The following is a 23,947-nucleotide window of genomic DNA, read 5'->3' on the forward strand; positions in this document are numbered from 1 at the left end:
CTTAGCTCTGCACTCTGATCTTCAGGCAAGCTCTATTCATTAGATCACAAGCAAGGGGGCTGGAGAGATAGCTCAGAGGTTAAGAGCACTGATTGCTCTTCCAGGGGTCCTGAGTTCAATTCCCAGCAACCACATGGTGGCTCACAACCATCTACAATTCAATCTGGTGCCCTCTTCTGGCATGCAGGCAGAACACTGTATATGTAATAAATAAATAAATCTTTAGATCACAAGCAAAATATCACTACAGGGGACAGCTGCAAATCCAAGGCCAGCCTGGACACAGAGAGAGAGAGAGAGAGAGAGACAGACAGACAGACAGACAGACAAACAGAGACAGAGAGACAGAGAGCCCTCAGCATGGCAAGACTATGTGTCTGTACATAACCCTTTATACCCAGCTCACAGCAGAACACAGAACACTTTCTTGCCCCTAGTGAGAGTCCAGCTAACACGGATCTTGCTTCTCCGAGTTGATAAAGCATGAGTAAAGTTAGCATACAGAGCCCACCGTGAGAACAGTGAAAGCCACGTGCCTCTCCACTGGGGATCCCCAGAGAACTCAACCCCCAGGCGTCCAATGCTATCCACACAGACCCTGGGGCATCTCAGGCTGGCTCTCTCTCCCAAGGGCACTTGCTGGATCTGCTGAAGGCCCGAGGGAAGAATGGGGCCGTCGCCTTTCTGGAAAGCCTGAAGTTCCACAACCCTGACGTCTACACCCTGGTCACCGGGCTGCAGCCTGACATCGACTTCAGCACCTTCAGTGGTGAGAGTGGGTCAGAGTGCTGTGGTCACAGCTCTGCTCCCCCCCCCCAGGGTGGGGAAGAAGAAGCCAGGGGACCTTGTATGCCTCGAGGCCTATCTTTAGGGACCCTGCCCTATGAGGAGTCCCTGGGGGGGCAGCCATGCATTCCAGGAGTGGAAAGCCAACCTTTATTCTGCTTAAGGGGAAGCCTAGCATCTCTCTTCCCGACTTGAGCAGATGAGCACAGTCATGCAGCGAAGGCTTAGCCTGCATGGTGGGACATATGGTCCCGTTCAGGGGCTGAACCTTTCTTTCCTGTTGAAAGATTTGGGTGTTAAGAGAGCAGGCCTCTCAGGAAACTCCAAACAGCAGCCAAGAAACCACCTGCTTTGATTTGGCGTGAAAGATGCGTCCGTGAGTCCACCAGGCAGATTTATGTCTCTGCTGTGTTTTCCTTGGAGTCCCATGGAAACTGCTAGCTCTGAGCGCAGTCAAGCTCACGAGGGGAGCTCGATGAGAATGGCAGGGTCTTGTGTGTGTGTGTGTAAGCCTAGAATCATGACCAAAAATATGGAATCCAAAAGAGCAGGAGGGTTTCAGACAGGCCAGCCGAGTAGAACCGTAGGCTCGCCAGGGTCTAGCCAAGAGGTACGAGACCCCAGGGACTGAGTAAGGAAGGGCGACAGAGAGAGTGACCCCCCCTCCCCGCCCATCCGCAGGTCTCATGGAGACATCCAAGTTGACTGAGTGCCTGGCTGGGGCCATCAGCAGTCTGCAGGAAGAGCTGGCCCAGGAGAAGGCACAAAAGGAGGTATTACTTCGGAGGTGCCAGCAGCTGAAGGAGCACCTGGGCTCGGCTGAGGCCCGCGCAGAGGGGCTGCGCCAGCTGGAGGCTGACCACAGCCGCATGAAGCGTGAGGTCAGTGCCCACTTCCACGAGGTCCTGAAGCTGAAGGACGAGATGCTGAGCTTGTCGATGCACTATAGCAACGCACTCCGGGAGAAGGAGCTGGCTGCCACACGCTGCCACAGCCTGCAGGAGGAGGTACCTGGCACAGAGGACTCAAGCCAGGTGTTGGGGAGGGCGGGTGGGTATCCTAAGCCCAGCCTGGGAACCAGCCTCTAACCGCGACACGCAGACCTCCTGGGTTTGCCTTGTGGGATGCTTCCTTCCAGGGGATGCCAGAACAACATAGGGGGGAGGTCTCGGAGATCCAAATTCCCCCTGGGCGTTTCACCAAAAGAAGGAGGGCAGCTCGATCTAGCTGGGTAGTTTGTGGGTTCAGGACCCTGGACACACACACAGACCGCTGGGCCTTGCAAGTTACCCTGGGAAACTTTGCCTGGCTGACGGGTCCAGTTCCCGTGGCCCTCAACATCCCTAGCCCTTGCTGGCTTGACTTCCTCGAGGTGGTGGTACTCCTCTCGGAGTCTACATCATCTCCGTCAGAGGGCGTGGCAGGACGCATGAGGGCATCGAGAGCAGGGGCACTGTGCCCATCAGTCTAACTGTAGGGATGGGAGCTGGCACCAGGCCCCTTGGTCTGCTCAAGCTGCTGGTTTAAACACTGTATCTCATCTGTAGTACAATAAAGCTAAGGCCGTTCGTGGTGGCGCACGCCTTTAATCCCAGCACTCCGTAGGCAGAGGCAGGTGGGATCTCTGTGAGTTCGAGGCCAGCCTGGTCTACAGAGCCTATTCCAGGACAGCCAGAGCTGTTACACAGAGAGACCCTGTCTCGAAAAACAAACAAAAGTAAAATAAAGCTACATGCCTTTCTCTGGAGAGATGGCTCGGTGACTACATTAGTTACTGCTCTGTTGTTAAAACACGGCAGCTGTAGCAGCTTACAGAGTCGAGGGTTCGCCTGGGCTCGCGGCTCCAGAGGGATGGGAGTCTGCCATGGGCAGGGAGGGATTGCAGCAGGAGGCCTGGTGACCAGAGCAGGGAGCCGAGGGACGGCAGCTTCCACTGCAAACGTGAAGCAAACAGGAAACGGAGAGAGGGACAAGGCTCTCTTACTGTCACTGTCTGCCCCAGTGACACACTTCCTCCCGACCTCCAGCTGGGGACCGAGTGTTCAAATGGGGGTGTTGTCATTCAAACCATCATTAGTGTACCATTAAGAGTGTACTGTTTTTCCAGAGGACCCAGGTTCAGGCCCCGGAACCCACCCCACGCAGTGTAGAACTCCAGCTCCAGGGGTCATCTAATGCCTTTGGCCTCTGCCCATACACATGCATGCATTCCTATGTGTACTTTAAAGAGACACTTTCGAACACCCCCTTCTCCCCATAGGGCCTGGGATTGCTCGGGAGGGAAACCCATGAATGCTGCTCCCGGAGCTTGGGGCTGAGGTCCTCCGTATGATCAGCGTCAGCAGGGAAGGCGGGCGAGCGGCATCCTGCCAGCGCTTAATGGAGAAACCTCCCCGCTTCCTCCCACCACAGCTCTACCTGGTGAAGCAGGAGCTACAGCGGGCCAGCCTCGTGTCTTCGTGTGAGCGGGAATCTCGAGAGAGGTCCCTGAGGATGGCCAGTGACCTGGAGCCTGAGGGAGAGGAACTGAACCGTCTGAAGGAGGAGAACGAGAAACTCCGCTCGATGACCTTCAGCCTGGTAGGGCTCCCTCCCCCAGGAGGCCAGTGCCTCCTGCTGATCTGGGGAGGCCACGCCCTTAGTGTCAGTGGGTGGCTGTGGACTGTGGGATTCTCACAGGTGGTGTCACCAGAGTGAGACTCAGTGGCTGACGCCGACCCCTTCTCTATATCGTGCGCAGGCCTCGGACTCAGTGATCCCCCTGCCTCAGTATCCTGCACCACCAGGTCAGGCTGTGCAGCCCCTCCCCCTTGTTCCTTCCCGCCTCCCTCTTTCCCCACCACCCAGATGGTGACAGCTTAGAAACCTCGTCCCTGTGGGCTAATTTACAGTGGCCACATTGTCCCGCAGTAGAAAAGGTCGCTTGTAAACGATGGGGACTGCCAGGCGTTGGTGGTGCGCTCCTGCAATCCCAGGACTCGGGAGGCAGAGGCGGGTGGATCTCTGTGAGTTCCAGGCCAGCCTGATCTACAGAGTGAGTTCCAGGACAACCAAGACTACACAGAGAAACCCTGTCTCGAAAAACAAACGAAGTTACTGGGAGGGGCTATTGGAAAGATGGCTAAGCAATTAAGAGCAGTTGCTGTGCTTGCAAATGAGCTAGGTTCACTTCCCAATACCCACACAGCCCCTTAAAGCCGTGCATAACTCCAGTTCCAGGTGTTCTAGCGCCCTCTCCTGGCTGCTGCTGGCATTGCACGCACATGGTGCACACACATGCATGTAGGCGGTCATAGAGATTCCCTCTATAAATATATGTAGCCCTTGGGGTGGGGCATGGCTCACTCACTGCATCTTGAGCTGGACCGTGTGTCACTCACAGGTTCCTCTGGAGAATGCAGCAGGCAGAGGTCCGTCCTTTGTCCTGAAGCTCGGCTGGTAGAGCTGTTGAAGGAGAAGGCTGAATGACAGGGATAGAATTGCCCCTCGTGGGGTTCTGTCTCCTTGACCAGTTAGGACAAATGCCTGTCCTCTCGCTTATGACTAGTGTGTATGTGTGCCTGTGCATGTGTGTGAGTTTTTCTGGGGATTGAGTCAAGAGCCCTACACACACACACACACACACAGTATGCATTCACACTCCAAAATGTATCCACGACCCTCATTGCACTTTTTTTTTAAAATTTTGAGTCAGCAACGAAGTAGTCCAAATCGGCCTTGAACTCATTCTGCAGCCTAGGCTAGCCTCGAACAGTAACCTGCAGCAGTGAGGCTGCACTATCTAACATACGCACAGCCTCGGGGACTCTGTTTACCTACTGGTCAGCCAACCTCGTTCTGCACCAGGTGGAGAAGGACATTCTGGAGCAGAGCCTTGATGAGGCCCGGGAGAGCAAGCAGGAGCTGGTGAACCGCATCCACTCATTGCGGGAGCGAGCAGCGGCCGCGGAGAGGCAGCAGAAGCAGGTGACAGACAGCACAGTGCCCTCCATCTCGGGCAGGCGCGTTTGTGGGGCAGACTGGTCTATTCAGTCATCCACACAGTTTAGCCACCCGTGCTCAGACGATTTGTCGGCACGCTCACTGTTCCTCCATCAGGTCCTTACCGGGTGCTAACCACAGCCCGGTCCTCATGGTCAGGCAAGCGATGGTGGGAGCCCCAGGACCGTGTCAAAGGCGTAGGGACCACAAGAGCCCGGGATTTAGACAAGGGGGAAATGGAGAGAAGAGAAGGCAACAGCAGGAGAGAGAGGCGAGGGGAGATCGCCCCTGTATTGGGGGCCGTTAGACAGCGTGTAACTCTGAGCACACCACGCACGCCCAGTCGCTGACTATCTCCGGTATGATTGGCTCTGTGACTCTGTAGACAGACCTCCAACCCTGTTCCTGCAGAAAAAGCGAATTCGCCTCACTTCCCCTCCAAGCCCCGTCTCCCTTGCTCCCGCAATCCCCATCCACCCCTTCCCACCTGAGACCTCCCAGCTAATGAGCGCCTTGGGTGTGTCCCCAATGCTCAGTACTGGGAGGAGAAAGAACAGACCCTACTCCAGTTCCGGAAGACGCAGGTGGACTGTGAGCTGTACCGAGAAAAGATGACCACGCTACAGGGCCAGGTGGCTGAGCTGCAGAAGGAACGTGACCAGGTATCCTAGACCCTGGGGATAGACCCGGAGTCGGGGAATGCAGGTGTCTTCCCTTGCTGGCTCCAGGCTCAGGAAGACTCCACCATCTACACTGCCCCCTGCTGGTGCGCAGGTGAGGCCAAGCTGGCTCAGGGGAGAGGATTCAAACCTCAGGGTTTCTTCACTTGGTCCGTGGGAGGCTCCTTCACTCCCCCCCCCCCCCCCCGCAAGGCACCGACACAGGCTCTCTGTCATCCTCCCTACCTCTGTTCCGGATGCACGACATAGGCTGCCTGTCCCAGGCACAGGTTTTATTAAAGCATAGTTAGTAGGCTTGTATATTCAGTGTGCGCCCCGGTTGGGGCATCTTTTGTGGCTCAGATGCCTGGGTCATTGCTCAACCCCGAGGCACCTCTAACTGCTCCCCCCATCTGCCCTGTCTCGGCTACAGGCATACACAGCCAGGGACAGGGCCCAGATGGAGATTTCTCAGCGCCTGGTGGAGAAGGATGCCCTGCGCAGGAGGGTGTTCGAGCTGACAGAGCAGGTCTGCGAGCTGCGCACTCAGCTTCGCAGGCTGCAGGCAGAGCCCTCGGGAGGAGTGAGTGTTCCAGCCCCAGAGTGGGAGGCTCATGGGTGGGCTGCGCGGGTGACAGTGACACACAGGAGGGGTTAAGTGAGCTGGAGAGATGGGGACAGAGCCCACAGAGCCCTCCACAGCTGTCTGCCTCTGGTCACCGTGGTGCTGTGAGACACTGAGCTAACAGGGTGGGCCAGCTTGCTCCTGTGGCTATCACTGCGTTATAGAAAAGGAAGTTTAGGGGAAGGCTCAGGAGCCAGGAAACCTGGTGCGTCGTGACAGAAGGAGCTGTCAATATGTCCGCTTTACATGGGTGATTTGTCCCAAAGTCGAAAAACCCGGGAGCTGGGGCTGGAGAGACGGCTCAGAGGTTAAGATCAGTGGCTGCTCCTCCAGAGGTCCTGAGTTCAATTCCCAGCAACCACATGTGCTCACAACCATCTATAAGGAGATCTGGTGCCCTCTTCTGACCTGCAGGCAGACATGCAGACAGAAGACCATATTCATAGTAAATAATAACAATAATAGTAATAATAATAGAAATCCAGGAGCCGTGTGACACAGGCCCTGTGGTGAGGGGCCTGAGCGAGCCTGAGAGCTGTGATGGTCGCAAAGCCTGCTTGCTCCATGGATACCAGGGCAGGCTCCCTGGGTGGGCAAGACCGCTTGGGTGCCCGTGGTCCAGGTGGGAGACACAGTCAGGACGTGTTCTTTGTGGGAGTCGACCCACCTCTTCCTGTGTGCGAGCATGTGTGTGTTCTCTCACGTGTGCATGTGTGCATGTGTGTGTTCTCTCATGTGTGTGTGCATGTGTGTCACGTGTGTATGTACATGTGTGTCGTGTGTGTTCTCTCACATGTGCATGTGTGTCATGGGTGTGTTCTCTCACGTGTGCATGTGTGTCATGGGTGTGTTCTTTCACGTGTGCATGTGTGTGTGATGTGTGTGTGATCTTGTGCCACACTCACACTAGGCAAGTAATCTGCCGCTAAACCATATTCCAGGCCTTCCCCAACCTCTAAATAAATTCTATTTTTGAGCCATGCGATGGTGGTGCACACCTTTAGTCCCAGCACTCGGGAGACAGAGGCAGGCGGATCTCTGTGAGTTCGAGGCCAGCCTGGTCTACAAGAGCGAGTTCCAGGACAGCCAGAGCTGTTACACTGAAACCCTGCCTCGAGAAAACAAAAAAAAAATTTTTTTACTGAAATAGGCTCACTAAGTTGCCTAGTCTAGTCTTGAACTTATCATCCTGCTTCCTTGGTCTCCTGAGAGGTAAAACTTAACAGCTCTGGGTCACGAGGCCCAGTTTATGATACATGTATATATGTGCACACACATAAAGTAAATACATGCTATTTGATAATATGTGTGTCTATATATATATGTGTGTGTGTGAATGCATACCTATTTTATGTGTGTGTGTATGTGAGCTCACACACAGAAAAACAATTAGAAAATATGCTAACTGAACATATATATATGTAAAAAATAGATAGATAGATAGATACATAGAATTTATGTTTACGGGTATGTGTGTGTGCCTTAGCGTATGGATGTGCACCATGCTCGTGCAGGAGCCTGTGGAGGCCAAGGGAGGGCATCAAATCCCCTGGAACTGAAGCTACAGATGGTTGTGAGCTGCCATGTGGGTGCTGGGAACAGAACCTGGGTCCTCTGCAGGAGCAGCAGTGCTTTTTCTCCAACCGCTGGGCCGCCTCTCCAGACTGTAGCCGCTCGTTTCGCGTTTGGGGTGGTGTCCAGTTTTATTTTCGCCTCTTCTCTAGTGGCTTCTTCGCCCACCCTCATTTTCTTTTTAGGGTGTAACATGTGCACGTAGATACACAACACGTCACACCGTGTATTGTTCTTAAAACCAGCGCTCAACAGACACAACATACACTCTCTAGATTCTCTAGAAAGACTGAATTGCACGTTTCTCAAGCCAGGTGGACCCCCTCTCCTTGGAGGGTGACTACTGGCAGTGTAGGGGCTCCAGCGTTTCGCCCAGCTGAGATGAGATGGGGACCTGTCTGGTGGGGGTGGAGTATTCGGGAGGAGGGTGGAAAGTTCCCTGCTCTAAGGCCATCTGTCCTCCTTGGAAGCCTAAGCAGGAATCGGGAGCCAGGGAACTCTGCCTCCGGGGGAAGCAGCGGCTGGTGCGGATGCATGCCATGTGCCCGCCAGATGACAGTGACTGCAGCCTCCTCAGCTCCACTGAGGTACATGCCCCTGCCCCTGCCCCTGTCCCACCCTCTGCTGCACTCAGCCCGACACATCATCAGGGCTAAGAACCTTATTCCCACAGAGAAGAATCCGTACCATTGAGCATTTCTAACAGGAAATCACTCCTCATGGTTCTGGGAGCTGGAAACTCTAAATCTAGGTGTGGCTTTGGCAGCGGCCCTTTCTATCTCTCCGGCTTTGCTTTCTCAACAAGCCTTGGCTTGCACCACGCCATCTCCACCGTCATCGCGTGGACGTCTCCAGGTTTCCTTGCAGAGGGCCTCAACCTTCCTAATGCGGCGACCTTTTAACACAGTTCCTTGTGTTGTGGTGGCCCCAGTCATGAAATTAATTTTGTTTCTACTTCATAACTGTAATCTTTGGAGACAGAAGTTTACCAAGGTGGAGTGTGACCCACAGGTTGAGAACCGATGGCTTACAGGGCGTATCAGACAGCTTCCCTGAGATCACCAACTTAAAAAGAGAAGGGTTTGTTTGTTCAGAAGTTTCAGTCAAGGTGACTCAGGCACATCACTTCAGACCTGTGGGGAGGCAGAGCCTCCCAGCACAGAAGCAGTGGGGGAGACCTCATAGAAACTGTGAAAACAGAGGGACAGACAGACAGACAGTCAGAGCATATAGGGAGAGACAAAGATAGAGACACAGAGACAGAGAGGCACAGAGACAGAGAGGCACACAGAGAGAGACAGACACAAAGAAGAAAGAAAGAGCCGGGCAGTGGTGGCCCACACCTTTAGTCTGGAATAACATAAATTCAAATATGTACTCTCTGTCTTATGGATAAACTTTGACTAGAAAAAGGAGTTTGTAATCTGGGCATTGGTGGCACTCGCTTTTAATCCCAGCACTCGGGAAGCAGAGGCAGGTGGATCTCTGTGAGTTCGAGACCAGCCTCGTCTACAAGAGCTAGTTCCAGGACAGCCTCCAAAGCCACAGAGAAATTCTGTCTCAAAAAAAAAGCAGAAGAAAGAAAGAGACAGAAAGAGATAGAGAAACAGAAAGAGACAGAGAGAGAGAGAAACAGAGACAGAGTAACAGAGACACAGAGACAAAGACAGAGAGACAGAGACACAGAGACAGAGACACAGAGACAAAGACAGACAGAGAGAGGGGGGAAGCAGAGCCTGACTTACTACCTCCTGCAGGGGCACACCCCCAGGAACCTAACTAACTTCACTCCATAGACCTCCTAAAGTTTCAACTACCCAATAGCACCATAGGTTGGCAGCCACGTCACCAACACATAGTCTTAGGGGAACATTGAAAATTCTAAACCACAGCAGAAAGACACAGTGATCTGTAGCCCACTCCGTCCCAGTCTGGCTTCTTCTTAGCTTGGTTTTCATCTGTGAAGATCCTAATTTCAAACCAGGTCACATTCATAAGTTGTGGGGCGACATGAATTCCGGGGAGACACTATTCCACCCAGCTCAGTTGGCACCTGTGATGTGAGACCCGAGTTGTCTTCTTTTGGCCTTTGGTAAAGAGATGAAGTGGTCTGTCTCTTCATGGTGGCCATTCAAGTTCAGGACAGTCAGGGGTATGAAGGAAATGCCACTGTTATGGTCCATGGGTCGGAATGGGGATGAGAGGCTGGGCAGTGTAGAGTCCTCTTGCCACTGCCGAGGGCAGGTTTCAGGGTTCCTTCCTGTACGCCCCCAGCATCTGCAGAGCGGCAGACTGTGCACATGCTCACTGGCTTCTTAGAAAACTGGGGACAGGCCGGGCGTTGGTGGCGCATGCCTTTAATCCCAGCACTCGGGAGGCAGAGGCAGGCGGATCTCTGTGAGTTCGAGGCCAGCCTGGTCTACAGAGCGAGTTCCAGGACAGCCTCCAAAGCCACATAGAAACCTTGTCTCGAAAAACAAAAAAACAAACAAACAAAAAAAACAAAAAAACAAAAAACTGGGGACAGGGAAGGAGATTCCACGTTCCAGCCAGAGACCAATCAAAATCCTCCTCCTCCTCATCTCCACTTCCTAGAGACCAAGAGCAGTGTTCTCTTTTGGGGTTGTGGCCAAGATGGGAAGGAACCCCAGGGGCTCAGTAACAGCTCCTAATTTACTTCCCTCGTGCACACGTGTCCTCTCTTAAATACCCGAGTGGGATCAGGTCTCCTGTCTAGCCCTCTCCTACATGCTAAGACGTGGCCATCTTTGCTCCGGCTCCCTCCCTCAGGAGTCCCAGTGCAGGCTCCGCTGCTGACTTTGTCATACCCTCCTCCCCCTCCTCTGGGTGCCTCTGTTGCCCCCTCCTGGTATGGTGTACTTGGACGGTGCCTGTCCTCAGGAGTGTGTGGGTACCAGTAGTGTCCACAGAACTAGGGATTCTCAGTGCCTGCTCAGAACTGGAGTCCCGGGCCAGAGGCCTCATCTCCTCCCCTCAACAGCCAGTAACTCCCCCACCCTGGCTCTCATTGCTTTACACGCACAATGGGACAGCACACACACACACACACACACACAATCTGGAAAGCACACAGCCAGCACGCGGCTACCACGACCTAACATCCACCTCCCTCTGCTTCTCTTTCCCGTGCCGTCCCTCTCTGCCCACCCTCTTCCGCCAGTCCCGGCTCTGGTGGGACCTGATGTCCACATCCAGCCGCGAGCAGATGGACAGCTTCCGCTCCAGCAGCCCCATGCCTCCCAGCCAGCAGTCCCTGTACAAGCGGGTGGCAGAGGACTTTCTGGAAGACCCGGATTCTCTAAGGTAGAGCAGGGTACAGGGCTGGGGTCTGGATAGCCCGAGCGCTACCTGGGCAGTGGGCACAGCGGCTCAGGAAGGGGCTGGGTGCTCTCAGCCTCGGCTGGAGGAGCTCCGTACTACCTGGATGTGCGCTAGCTTCCTGTGCTTTGTGACAGCTTCCCGGAGGTCCTAGAGGTGTGCCGCCTTTCAGGGGCCACAGGGGACGACACAGACACAGACCTGGAGTACGAGATGCTGGACGGAACAGGTGAGCACCTGCCGCACTCAAGGACCTCTACAGAACGCTCTTCTTTTCCCACGCTCTTCTTTTCCCGGGCCACGGAGCTGCAGTGTGGCAAGTGAGAGCCGGGATCCCTCTCCAGGACGGTGGAGTGATGTGACCTTGACCTCTGACCTTGGCCTCTGTGTTAGTCGAGTCCGACTGGACTCTGTCGGCTGTCATTGCTGTCACCCTTTTGTGTCTCACGTAGAGGCCAAGAGGGTTGTATCCACAGCCCCACGTGGCTCAGCATTTGTGTTCAGACAGCCACAGACGTTCGTGTTGGCCTCCGCCATCCCCTGCCCTCCCTGTGAACGGGGCTCAGCTGCTTATGGCAGAGACGCCTAGCACAGGCTGCACCCGCACCGGGGACATCCCTTCTCCTGGGTGCTGCTACCCCCAAGGCTCTCGGCTTGAACTGGTCCCTTGTCCTGAGGTCTTTCACGGTTGGGACTCGCACTTCTCTGCCTCACACCCGGGGCACAGCTGGCTCTCACAAAGGTGTTTGGCTCCCACCCACAATTCCCCTCACAGCCACCAGAGGGCACGAGTGAGTCCCCCCATTCAGCACAGTGGACCAAGTGACCTGCAACCTGAACCCTTGCAGGCTCTACCTCTGGTTCCCATCCTGCTGCTGGACCAAACTCAAGCTCATCCTGGGTTGTTTCCCTTTTTTTTAAATTTGGCTTTTAAGATAACCGGGTTGTTTTTTCCGCTTGTGATCTGGGCTAAGGCCATCCGTGGGTGGCACCTGTTAGGTGTCCAGTGGACTTTAAGATCGGGATAAGGAGGATCCTGGCCCAAGGTCACTGAATTCACAGTGACATGCTGAATCTGACCACCAGAATCCATGTAAAAGCCAGGCACGGAGGGCAGCAGGCATACATAACACCCCCCCACCCCCCCCACCCCCGTTGAAGAGTCAAGACAGGCAGATATCTGGGGTTCTCTGACCAGCGGGCCTAACTGAAATGAAGAGCTTTGGGCTTAGTAAGAGACCCTGCCTCACAAAACAGGATGGAAGTGACAGAAGGAATATAACTAAAGCAGACAGACAGACCGACAGACCGACAGACCGACAGACCGACAGACCGACCGACAGACAGACAGACAGACAGACAGCACTCTGGATACAGAGGCACACACATATAGTCCCAGAACTTTGGAGGGTTGAGAATTCAAGGGCTACAGACTGAGACCCTGCTTCAAATTAGTTAAATTTTTAAACAATGTATTTATTTTTATTTTATGTGCACTGATATTTTGCCTACATGTATGTCTATGTAAGGGGGTCAGGTCCCCTAGAACTGGAGTCGTGAGCTTCCACGCAGGTGCTGGGAATTGAACCTGGGTCCTCTGGAAGAGCAGCAGTCAGTGCTCTTAATCACTGAGCCATCTCTCCAGCCCCAAATTAATCAATTCTCAACATGCTAGAGCTTGGGAAGCCCCGGGGAGCGTCTGATGTGAGACTTCACAGGCCAACCACAGTCAGTGAGTTGCTCAGGGCTTGCCAGATTTGAGATTCCCTTTTGTAGATGTATTTTATTGTGTGTGTGTGTGTGTGTTTTGCCTGTGTGTACATCTGTACCCCACATGCTTGCCAGGTGTCCACAGAGCCCAGCAGAGAGTGTGGACTACCTGGGGCTGGGGTAAAGGCGGTTGTGAGCCCTGGTGTGGGTGCGGGGAACTGAATCCTGGCCCTCTGCGAGAACCCAGGCTCATAGCCATCTCTCCAGCCCTTAGATTTGATCCTTCGTTGAAGTCAGAAATCTACACGTTAGAGTCTTAAAATGCTGGCGACCAGTTCAGGGATGGCAGAAGGTGGCGTAGCTGTCACCAGTTCCTCTGAAGTTAGGAAAGATGAAATCAAAGAGCTAAACACAAAGGAGGGGACACAGCTGGGGACTGAGGGGGACACATCAGGGGACTGAACCAGGCTGGGGGAGGGGACTGAGGTCCAGGGAGGGCTGGGGTCGCCTAGGGAGCAGGGCAGAGGAGCTGGTGATCTTAGACTCTGGCTGCCAAGCGTCCCATTTCCTTCCAGACCTCTACCAGTCAGAGGACAGCCTGCAGGAGTCTTCACGGAGCCCAAATGCCTCAGAAAGGTGAGCTGCAGGCTGGGGACGCCCCACTGCCCGGAGCAAACGGAGCATGGATGCGACAGAGGAGAGTGTGGCTGTACCCTCTCACCACGGGGGAGGTCACAGCATTCCCAGGAGGTTGGGTCAGAGCAGAAAATTCTAGAACCCAGGCCTTTTCTGACCCCTTTGCTCAGGTTGTGTCTGTCTGCCCGCAGCAGTGTCCCTGTGAGGCGGAGGCCGGCTCGCAAGATCCTGAGTCAAGTCACAGTGCTGGCATTCCAAGGGGACGCCTTGCTGGAGCAGATCGGTGTCATTGGCGGGAACCTCACAGGCATCTTCATTCACCGAGTCACCCCGGGCTCTGCGGCCGATGAGATGGCCTTGCGTCCCGGCACCCAGATCATGATGGTGAGCAGGAGTGGGGGACCACGCCAGTGCAGGGCTTCTGGGCCAGGGTAGCAGTGTCTGGCGGGAGACAACAGTCTGGCTCTGACAGGGTCTCAGTTCTGTTCTGGACTGACGGGAAGTGCTGCCCACATCTGTAGACCAGGGCCGTGGAAGGAAACCCAACCCCATCCCCAAGCCTGGCAGTCTAGATCTCTCTCCAGAGCCTGGAAACTCAGAGAAGGCCACTGGACTGCACCGGCTCTGGCCGGGGGACCTTGTGTATAGCACAAGTTCTCACAGGCTTTGATAATAAAAGCCCGGAGTCAGATGCCAGGCCATGGTGGCGCACACCTTTAATCCCAGCCCTCGGCAGACAGAGACAGATGGGTCTCTGTGAGTTCACAACCAGCCTGGTCTACAGGGTGACTTCCAGGACAACAGCCAGGGCTACAGAGAGAAACCGGTGTCCCGATAAACCAAAACCAAACCAAACCAAAACCAACCAAGCAAACAAAAAACCTGGAGTCAGATATAGGGGAAAATGCTGAAAGAGCAGCCAAGACGACACTGAGCTCCTGGCTCCCCATGCCTGATCACTTCCCCTCTCTGCCCAGCCACATCACTTCCTGTCTGTCTGTACAGACCTCCAGACCTCTATGGTTAACTAGTGGCTAGCTCCTCCCTCTGATATTCAGGCAAGCTCCATTTGTTAGAGTATAAGCAAGATGTCACTACATTGGTGTTGTTCTGGAGGTGAAGTTGGGGGTGGGGCTCGTACCTGTCACACAAGTGATCTAGCCCCGGGCCATACACCAACACTGGCCAGGTTTGAGAAAGTCTTTCCAACAGGGTAGGGGTTGACGCTGTGTGTGTGTGTGTGTGTGTGCGTGTGTGTGGTTGTTGTTGTGCCCAAGTTGCAAAGTCCCCAGAGACCACCAGGAAGACCCACCAAACTGCAAAAGCAAGGTTTAATGATTGTTCATCCAACCATGACAGGGACCCCCTCTAGCAAGCTGATGCAGCAGCCCCCAGAGGCAGTGAAGTTCCCTGTCTACTGCTAGGTTTTAAAGACAAAAGTTACAGGATGACATCAGTAGGTACAGGTTGGTTTCTGATTGGTCGACATTTGGGGACAATCAGGAGGATTTCTCAAAGTCATATTTTGGCATGAAATACCTATGTACCAATTATTCTCATTGGTCAGTGCTGAGGGGGAACATTCTGTGGTTTTTATGGCATTGTCTTGTTACTTGCAGGTGGCCTGTTGTATGCAGATATCAATAGTTTTCAGAACTTTATCCTGGAGACTACACGGGAGGTTTTGGTCTCCCCTGGAGTTTCTTTTGTGGCCAAATAGGCTGAGGGGGGTGTTGGTCTGGAGTTTCTTTGTGTTCAGTTTTGGCCCTAGGCTCCAGGAGGCCAGAGGATCTGGAGTTTCCTTGTGTCAGAGGCCTGGGTGTCTTTTCTGTGACCTGCCATGGGGGCTGAGTGAGGGTCTGGTCCCTTTATTTCTAAATCATTAGAAGTGAAGCCCTTGAGTTTAGTTTACCCCTTTCATGTGTGTGTGTGTGTGTGTGTGTGTGTGTGTGTGTGTGTGTGTGTGTGTGTGTGTGTGTGTGTGTGTGTGTGTGTGTGTGTGTGTGTGTGTGTGTGTGTGTGGTTTTGTTTTTGACACAGAGTCTCACTATGTAGCCCCGGCTGTGCTGGAACTCACTGTGTAGACCAGGCTGGCCTCGAACTCACTTGCGTGCTGGGATTAAAGGCTTGCGCCACAGCCTCACCTGACTCTGCCATCTTATTTCTGCCTCCAGGCTCTCTGGTGCTTGAGTGTCTAAGGGTCATTCCCCTTCCCCCGCCTCATACCTCATTGTAAGAGCTCTGGCATTACAGACTCCAGGGATTGAACTCCAGCCGCCAGGCTTATACAACAAACGTCTTCCCACACTGAGTGGTCTCCCCAGCCCCCAAAACAGAATTGTTCAACTTTAAGACTTTCAAATGATTTTTTTCTTTACATTAAAAATGGTTTTATTACGTACATGGGTGTTTTGCTGGAGTTACAGACATTTGTGAGCTGCCGTGTGTGTGTGTGTGTGTGTGTGTGTGTGTGTGTGTGTGTGTGTGTGTGTGTGCTAGGAACCGAACCCTAGTCCTTTGGAAGGGCAGCCAGTGCTCTTAAACACTGAGTCATCTCTCCAGTGCCTGCTTTTATTTTTAGTTACTTGTATGTGTGAGAGGTGTGCGTGCATGAGTGCAGGTACCCGCAGAGGCCAGAATTAGACGTGGGATCCCCTTGAGCTGGAGTTACAGACAGTTGTGAGTCACCAGGTGGGTGCTGGGAATTGAACCTGGGTCCTCTGGAAGAGCAACCAGTGTCTTTAACCACTGAGCCAAATTCCAATCCCCCAAAATATCAGGAAATGTGCCAGATGGGCTTCACCCCATCACTGGGGTTCACCTGTGGGCCCCAGTGAGAGAAGGTGGGAGTGGGCATTTCCCTCCAGAACTGGGTGCCCACGTGACACAAGAGCCCCTCATTCTCGAAGGGACCACACACTTCTCATGCAAGGTCATCCCCTACCCCTTACACACAGATATGAGGCAACTCGGGGGTGACTGTCCTAAGATGTGTCGTGATATACACATACAGTAACACAGACACACGTATCTCCCTAGACTTAACCATACGAACAAGGGAGGCATCGTGGAAACCCCACCAGGTAGGGCTTCACAGATGGGGAGGGGCACTCTGGAAATAAGAGGGTGGGACCCAAACATACAGAACCCTGATCTAGAATGACCCGGATTGTTCTGGAACGCCCTGAGGTCAGTTTTCAACACTGGGAAAGGGGGTCATGACAAAGAGACTATCCTCCACAGTGGAAAGGTTGGGGGTGGCTCGATGGGACGACTCCTCTTGAGGCCAAGAGAGTGTACAATGCAGCCTGATGCTGTCATAACACTATCCATACACACAGCCCATGACAAGGGATTCTGAGAGGCCATGGCAGGCCAAGGTGAGTGGGCAGCTTGAGGAGGGCCAAGAGGTCCTCTGTAGGCTCCCACACCCGCCGTCTTGGTGAGAAGCCTTCACGCTTTGCCCCCAGGTAGATTATAAGCCGACGGAGCCGTCGTTAAGGGCCACTCTGGAGAATACAACCCTGGAGCAGGCTGTGGGGCTCCTCAGGAGGGTGAACGGCTCCTGCTACCTGTCTGTGAAGATCAACACCGAAGGTACAGGCACCGCCCCCCACGCACTCGCTCAGCTCCCCCAGTCTCCTCCTGTGACCCTCAGCCCTTGCTTCCCCAGCCCCTCCAGAGCCCACGTCTACCGAGAGCCGAGGGCCGTTCAGCCAGGCTCACCCTGAGTCTCCCACACTCCAAAGAACGGGAAACTTCTCTCCATCATCCTACTGGGACAGCACCACAGTGGCTTCTGTGCCTCCTCCTCCTCCTCCTCCTCCTCCTCCTTCTCCTCCTCCTTTCACATTCTAGAACCTTCCTCTCATAAGTCCCATGGCCTGGGATCTTCAGCCGTTGGATGTCTTTTATCAGGTTATAAGAACCTAATCCAGGACCTAGACGCCAAAGTGGTGACCTCTGGGGATTCCTTCTACATCCGGGTCAACCTGGCCATGCAGAGAAAGGGAGGGGGAGAGCTGCATGCCCACTGCAATGATGTCCTACACGTCACCGACACCATGTTCCAAGGCCGAAGCTGCTGGCACGCCCATCACGTGAACCCCTACACCATGAAAGACCTGGAGCCTGGCACCATCCCCAACTACTCACAGTGAGTAGCTGCTGCTGGCTCTCATGTCTCCACAGGCATTCCAGGGACAACACCTGCCTGTCCCAGCTCCATGTTGAGGTCCCTCCTGTCCAGGAGGGAGCACAGACCGCCCAGGATTTCCCCTGCCCTATAGCAGAGCATCCACCTGAGACCCGAGTGGAGCGCCAGCCTGGTCCCAGTGTCGGGTCAACCCTAAATAACTCTATTAGTTACAATGTTGTCAGCCAATGTTCAGGGCAATTCTATTAGTTACAATGTTGTCGGCCAATGTCCAGGGCTTCTCATTGGCTATTTCCGTCTTAAGTATTAACCCATATATTTCTGTAAGGACTTATCTTTCTGAGGACAGCATCCTGACGCGTCCTCTCCTCCACCTCCCCCAATCACATGGCGACTCTCTTTTTGACTACATTTCCCAGAGTCCTCTTCAACTCCTAGTCCCACCCTATCTTGCTTCCCTATTGGCCAACAGTGCTTTATTAATCAACCAGTAGGACAACATATACACAGAAGGACTTCCCCCATCAGGGAAGGTTAACTTCTAAGCACCTGCTGGTGGTTACCCATTCTGCTATCTACCCCGGCTTCGCATTAGCCCCCACTGGGACCAGTGTGGGACAGTTAAGTTAGCCTGGCCTGGCCTGGATTGAGGCTAGGAAAAATACTTTCAGAGGCCCAGCACTCCTGTCCCCAGCCTGGGTGTCACTGTCAGGCTCGAGGCTGCCCAGTCAGGCTGTCAGAGTCTCTCTTCCTTCATTTGCCCAGGGCTCAGCAGCAGCTCCTGGCCCTCATCCAGGACATGACCCAACGGCGCACGGCTCCCCGCAAGGTGAGGCTCTAGCTGCAGAGTATGGTCCCCTGGGGTGGGCGGAAAGCCCGTGGAATCCGGTGTGGGAGCTGCGGACCACTGAGCTGGGCGGGGCAGTATCTGGACTCTATGTGCCCCGCCAAGCCCTCGAAAGCCTTGCGGGGTCCTCACAGTGAGTCACAGAGTGAACGCGCCAGGCGCCGCCCTCAAAGCAGCTCTCTCTTTCCCGGTGCCCTGCCACGGGCTCAGCTCCCGGATCTTCTTTCCTCTGAGGTCGGGCACCTCGTACTCTTGGGACGCAGAGCACCTTTCACTCTGAGCACACATCTGTCCCTGAGCAAGGTGCTAGGACATTGCTGCCACATTAGGAGGGGGCCCGCTGGTCTCTCCGCCGTTTGCACCCCAGCCCTTCCTGCAGAGGCCCCTCCCCGGCCTCCCACCCCTTGGTGTGGGGCTTGGGAAGTCTGGTCGCCCCATGGCACAGAAAGCTGTTCTGGGTTTGCTTACGGGACAGGGTGCCAAAGCGGGGGTGGGGAGGAGGGGGGTGCCAGGCCCCAAGCCCAAGTGTTGATGGCTGAGCCTTGTCCCTTTCCTGTCTCCCGTTCCTCCTGTGACAGCCTTCCGGAGGACCACAGAAGTTAGTGAGAATTGTCAGTGTGGACAAAGCCAGCATCAGTCCCGGTCCTCTGTCTTCGTCCTTTGACCAAGGCCAGCTGGCTTCTGGCAGGGGGGAAGGTGAGGCCTGGCAAGTCAGCATAGCGACCACGTGGGCATGGGGGTCACTCCTGGGCAGTACAGTCAAGGTGGAGTGTCAGGCCAGTTTGTTTATTCTTGAATATAGATGTTTTGCCTCCACTTAGGTTTGTAGCATGCCATGCATTACCCCTGGGAGCCAGGAGAGGGCGCAGGATTCCCTTGGGACCTGAGTTACAGTCGGTTGTGAGTCACCATAGGAGCAATTGAAACCGGACTCAGGTTCCTCTGGAGGGGCATCCAGTGCTCTTAACAACTGACCCATCTCTCCAGCACCCCACCCCACCCCAGGCAGCTCTTATGGATCATAATGTCTACATGCCTTTCTGGACAGCAACTAAGCAACACACTTGATGTCCTTTAAAAAAGGCCGTGTCCCCTCTGGGACCTGACCCAGTGAAACTGCACAAAAGCTACACAATGTGTGCAGGAGTCTGTTCGGAACATTAAAAAGCTACCAAATGCCCAGTGTCATACAGGGGGAGATCACTATGTGACCAGCGTGTGTTCAAGGTCTTGCCAGAGGGCTGACTGGTACCGGCCCACAGTTAACGCTGCACAGTGAGGTTGGTCAGAAGGAGACCTGGGAGAAGACAAATCGTTCATTTTCATTCAAGAAAGTCTGGGTGCATAATCAAGGTGGACACTGAGACTAAAGCCATGGCTTGGGTCTGCACTTGCAGAGGACCCTGGTTTAGCTCCCAACACCCAAATTAGACAGCTTACAACATCTGTAACCCCAGTTCCATGGGATCCAGTGCTATCTTCTGACCTCTGTAAGCATTAGTACACACACACACACACACACACACACACACACACACACACACACACACAGACAGAGGTAAAACACTCATACACACCGGGTGTTGGTGGCGCACACCTTTAATCCCAGCATTTGGGAGGCAGAGGCAGGCGGATCTCTGTGAATTTGAGGCCAGCCTGGTCTACAGATCGAGTTCCAGGGCAGCTTCCAAAACAATACAGAGAAACCCTGTCTCGAAAAACAAAAACAACAACAGAAACCACTCATACGTATACAATAAAAACAAATTGAAAAAAAATAAGATGATGTTGAAGACAGGAGCAACATAACTAACCGAGGAGAGACAGAGAAAAGGGTCCAGGAGGGAAGAGGCCGATGATCCTTGGCCTGAGGTCAGGGCTGAGGGGAAGACAGGACTGAGTTCACAGGAAAGAGGGAGAAGCTAGAGGGAGGGCTGGGGTGAGAGACACATCTTCCTTCTGGAGGAACCAGGCTCCTCCCACCCTCAGAGGCTCACCCTGAATTGCTGTGAGCTCTGCAGCCAGCTGTGCCAGCGTGCACAATCAGCTTAGCAGCACTGCAGCAGAGAGTGTCCCGTGTCAGCCCCTCCCCCAGAGAGAGGGCGCAGGGACGCAGGTGGGCGGTGCTCACAGCCTCTCCTCCACAGGTGGCTCCAGAGCATGCCTCTGGGCAGAGAGCTGCTTCACCCTGGCCCCCTACACCCTGGTGCACCCCCACAGGCCTGCCCGGCCCCGGCCAGTGCTTCTCGTGCCCAGAGCAGTCGGGAAGATCCTGAGTAAAAAACTCTGCCTCCTCCAAGGCTTTAAGCAGTGTCCGGCAGGTACGTGCTCCCCTGTCAAACGGCCAGAGGCCGGCTGTCCCAAGGCAGCCGTGAGCAGGCGACCATAAGTTTCACGGTATCATGACAGAAGGCCACAAACTGGGACACTGGAGGGTGATGGTTGTCTCGCAGTTCCCTGGATGTCTGGCCCCGGGGCCTCAGCAGAGCCCTGCTCTCTCTCTCTGGGGGCTGCAGGTGTGGGTCCTTCCTGGCTCTTCCGTGGGGATGCAGAGGGTCCCCACTCCCATCTTGGCTGTGGTCATCGCTGTTCCTTTTTCCTTCTATGTGTCTGTGTCTACACACGGCCTTCTGACTGACGGTCCATCGTAACCCAGCATCGTCTCATATAAAAGCCCTACTTCCCAACGAAAGTCAGTCCACTCTGGGATCTGATGGACATTAGTGGGGTGGGTCATTATTGAAAACAGGATTGCGTAACGGGGGGCAGTGGGGCTGGAGGGTTCTGTCAATTTGATACCAGCCATGAGTTCCTCTAGACACGGTCACCTGGGTGCAGTTGGTGCAGACCGGGGGTGGGGTCGGGGTATGAAGCAGCACACTGTGGGCTCTGCACATGCCCAGAGAGAGAGAGGGTGGGAGATGAAGGGAGAGGGTGATACTGGGGGAGATGGAGAGAGATAGAGAGAGAGAGAGAGACTGGGGGAGATGAAGGGCCACTCAGCAGGGGACAGAAGAAAGGAGGCGGTCCAGCTGGCCAGCCAGCATGTTCAAAGACACCGCAGAGCACTGGGCTTAAGCCACTGCTCTGGTGGCCGAGGGCAGTGGAGGCCAGATGTCCAGTTCTATAAAAAAAAAAAAAAGAGCCGGGCATGGTGCATGCCTTTAATCCCAGCACTCGGGAGGCAGAGGCAGGCGGATCTCTGTGAGTTCGAGGCCAGCCTGGTCTACAAGAGCTAGTTCCAGGACAGCCTCCAAAGCCACAGATAAACCCTGTCTCGAAAAAAGCCAAAAACAAAAAACAAAACAAAAAAAACGACGGTTTGGAAAGAGTGAAGGCTCACTAATGCTTGATCTTTGGACACCTTTCTTGAAAGCAGAATGGAAAACGGCTCAGAGGGCCTGGCCAGGGGTTGGGGATATGTTAGCTACTGGAGCTTGGGGGCCCAGGGTTCCAGCAATGCTGCAGTGTGGAGGTTGGGAGGGCTCCTGAGATCTATACAGTTGGGAGCGCCTTGATAGAGAGACGCAGCTAGGAAGAGGGCAAGGGCCCTTCTGATGAGGCTGGGACAGTGAGAGCTGCTCAACCTCAGCACAAGGCTACCCGAGGGTACCGTTCTCCATTGTGTAGCTGTCCTGGGCGCTGTAAGATGCCTGACAATATGTAAACAGTGGAAAATTGCCCCCAAACAGTGCCCAGTGTCCCTGCTGGATAGAAAAAGAGATTTAAGGGACCAGTAGGAATCCTCAGTGTTAGGAGTTGGACCCAGCTGTAAGTTGGAGGCTGGGACATGATGTTGGGCATTCATTGTCCATCTATCTGTCTGCCTATCTATGGGTCCATCCCTCCATCTGTCAACCCCAGCTGCCCCAGAGTCTACACATGCCACACTCATGGTTCAGGACTTGTGGCAGGAAGTGGGGTAGGTATCCACGTGGCCACTGTAGGAAGCTTCTCCCGAATGTGGTGAGAGACCTCCACGTTCAGGGAGGGATGCTTAGCAGGGCTCCCTCAGGACCCCAGTGTGTGTGTGACCACCCCATCTAATGTCACCCCCAGAGTATTTGAGCCAAGAGGAGTATACCACCTGGAACCAGAGAGGGGATATCATCCAGGAGGGAGAGGCGATAGGTGACCACCATTGGGTCACGCGCCACGCTGTAGAGTCCCTCATGAATACGGTAAGGGGAGGGCTAAGAGGCTACTCTGGGCGTGGCAGCTCCTGCCGAGACTTGGGGAGGAATTTGGGGATTCACTTGTGGGGCCCTAGATTCCCATCTTCATGATCTATAGGAGGGCAACAGAAAGACCCAACCCTGTTACCATCATCCATTAATGGGTGGGTCTTTGCCTCAGTTCCCTTAACTTGGGATGCTTAATAGATGTTTGTTAATAAACGAAGTAAATGGAGACATTAAGGCTGTCACATTTCACAGTTCACAAAGAACTATCAAGTCTCGTACTTACACAAGGAGCAGGGACAACACACACACACACACACACACACACACACCATGGATGGAGAGTTACAGCTGGCATTGTCTGATTTTTTTAATGTGCATTGGTGTTTTGCCTGCATGTATGTCTGTGTGAGTGAGTCAGATCCCCCTGGAACTGGAGTCACAGACAGGAGGAGACCATGTGGGTGCTGGGACTTGAACCCTGGTCCTCTGAAGAGCAGCCAGTGCTCTTAATGGCTGAGCCATCTCTCCATCTCCCCCAGCGCCCCCCCACTGTATTATTATTTTTTTTTTTTTTGGTTTTACGAGACAGGGTTTCTCTGTATTGTTTTGGAGGCTGTCGGTCCAGCCCGGCCTCGAACTCACAGAGATCCGCCAGCCTCTGCCTCCCGAGGGCTGGGATTAAAGGCGTGCGCCACCACTGCCCAGCTGTATAATTAATTCTTAAGGTTTGCATTCCATGCAAAATCTATCTCAGTGCCAAAGCCTTGCAATCCCAGATTTTCCAGGGGCAAATCAAATGAACACCACCCTTTAAGATTTACAGCAGGCGCCCTGGCACGTGCCAAGCCCGTCTCCTCTATTCAGGTCTCTTCTACACAGCCCTGCAGTCTGCTGTGTGGGGCTAGTCTCACTTCTTCCCTGACCCGGGAGCTTAACTTGCTTCTCTGTGCCCCACCCCCCACCCCAAAGGGCACCCACGCCCTGCTGGATGTCCGGCTGGACAGTGTCCGTACCCTGCACAGGATGGACATCTTCCCCATCATCATCCACGTTTCCGTCAATGAGAAGACGGCAAAGAAACTCAGGTAGGTGCTCATTGAGGGCTGGGCAGCGGAGCTGGGCAGCAGGGTCTAAACAGACGCCTGAGCTCAGGAAAAACTTGGCATATATGCCTCTGGGACACGCTGGAGCTCTTTCTGTTCCAGCCCACGGCCTTGTGCCCACAGCCTCGGGACACAGCTTCAGAACCTGTCCCCTGCCCCAGCTAGACTAAAGCTACACAGAGCCTCAGGCTCATGAAGCCTAATTTGCACGGATCCCACCCCACATTACTTGGTATCTGGCTGGGACAAACATACCCTGCAGCCTGTATCCTTCGGGAAGTGTGATACGCTTTGCACACCCCATCCGCGGACGCCACTGGCTTCTCTAAGAACTTCCTCCATGCTTGTG

General features: G+C 54.2%; 1 protein-coding gene across 8 annotated transcripts in view; it reads left to right on the top strand.

The window, feature by feature from the left end:
- The window catches only part of Card14 (caspase recruitment domain family member 14), a 34,247-nt gene that overhangs the window by 9,355 nt on the left and 945 nt on the right, over window positions 1–23,947 (top strand). For 5 of the 8 annotated variants that reach the window (XM_040750147.1, XM_040750146.1, XM_040750145.1 and 2 more), the window contains 18 exons: window positions 632–769; window positions 1,468–1,793; window positions 3,199–3,366; window positions 4,633–4,752; window positions 5,304–5,429; window positions 5,860–6,009; window positions 8,094–8,210; window positions 10,805–10,947; window positions 11,100–11,191; window positions 13,248–13,308; window positions 13,479–13,692; window positions 16,779–16,905; window positions 17,227–17,464; window positions 18,230–18,293; window positions 18,890–19,007; window positions 20,459–20,632; window positions 22,371–22,492; window positions 23,465–23,580. In XM_040750147.1, coding sequence (XP_040606081.1) covers window positions 632–769; window positions 1,468–1,793; window positions 3,199–3,366; window positions 4,633–4,752; window positions 5,304–5,429; window positions 5,860–6,009; window positions 8,094–8,210; window positions 10,805–10,947; window positions 11,100–11,191; window positions 13,248–13,308; window positions 13,479–13,692; window positions 16,779–16,905; window positions 17,227–17,464; window positions 18,230–18,293; window positions 18,890–19,007; window positions 20,459–20,632; window positions 22,371–22,492; window positions 23,465–23,580 — 2,614 coding nt within the window. Of the gene's footprint in view, window positions 1–631; window positions 770–1,467; window positions 1,794–3,198; window positions 3,367–4,632; window positions 4,753–5,303; window positions 5,430–5,859; window positions 6,010–8,093; window positions 8,211–10,804; window positions 10,948–11,099; window positions 11,192–13,247; window positions 13,309–13,478; window positions 13,693–16,778; window positions 16,906–17,226; window positions 17,465–18,229; window positions 18,294–18,889; window positions 19,008–20,458; window positions 20,633–22,370; window positions 22,493–23,464; window positions 23,581–23,947 lie in introns of those variants that run through there. The other 3 variants (XM_040750149.1, XM_040750148.1, XM_040750150.1) reach the window with 3 other exon arrangements.

The sequence above is a fragment of the Mesocricetus auratus genome, unplaced genomic scaffold (assembly GCF_017639785.1).
Source record: "Mesocricetus auratus isolate SY011 unplaced genomic scaffold, BCM_Maur_2.0 Super-Scaffold_100007, whole genome shotgun sequence".
Classification (NCBI taxonomy): Eukaryota; Metazoa; Chordata; class Mammalia; order Rodentia; family Cricetidae; genus Mesocricetus; species Mesocricetus auratus.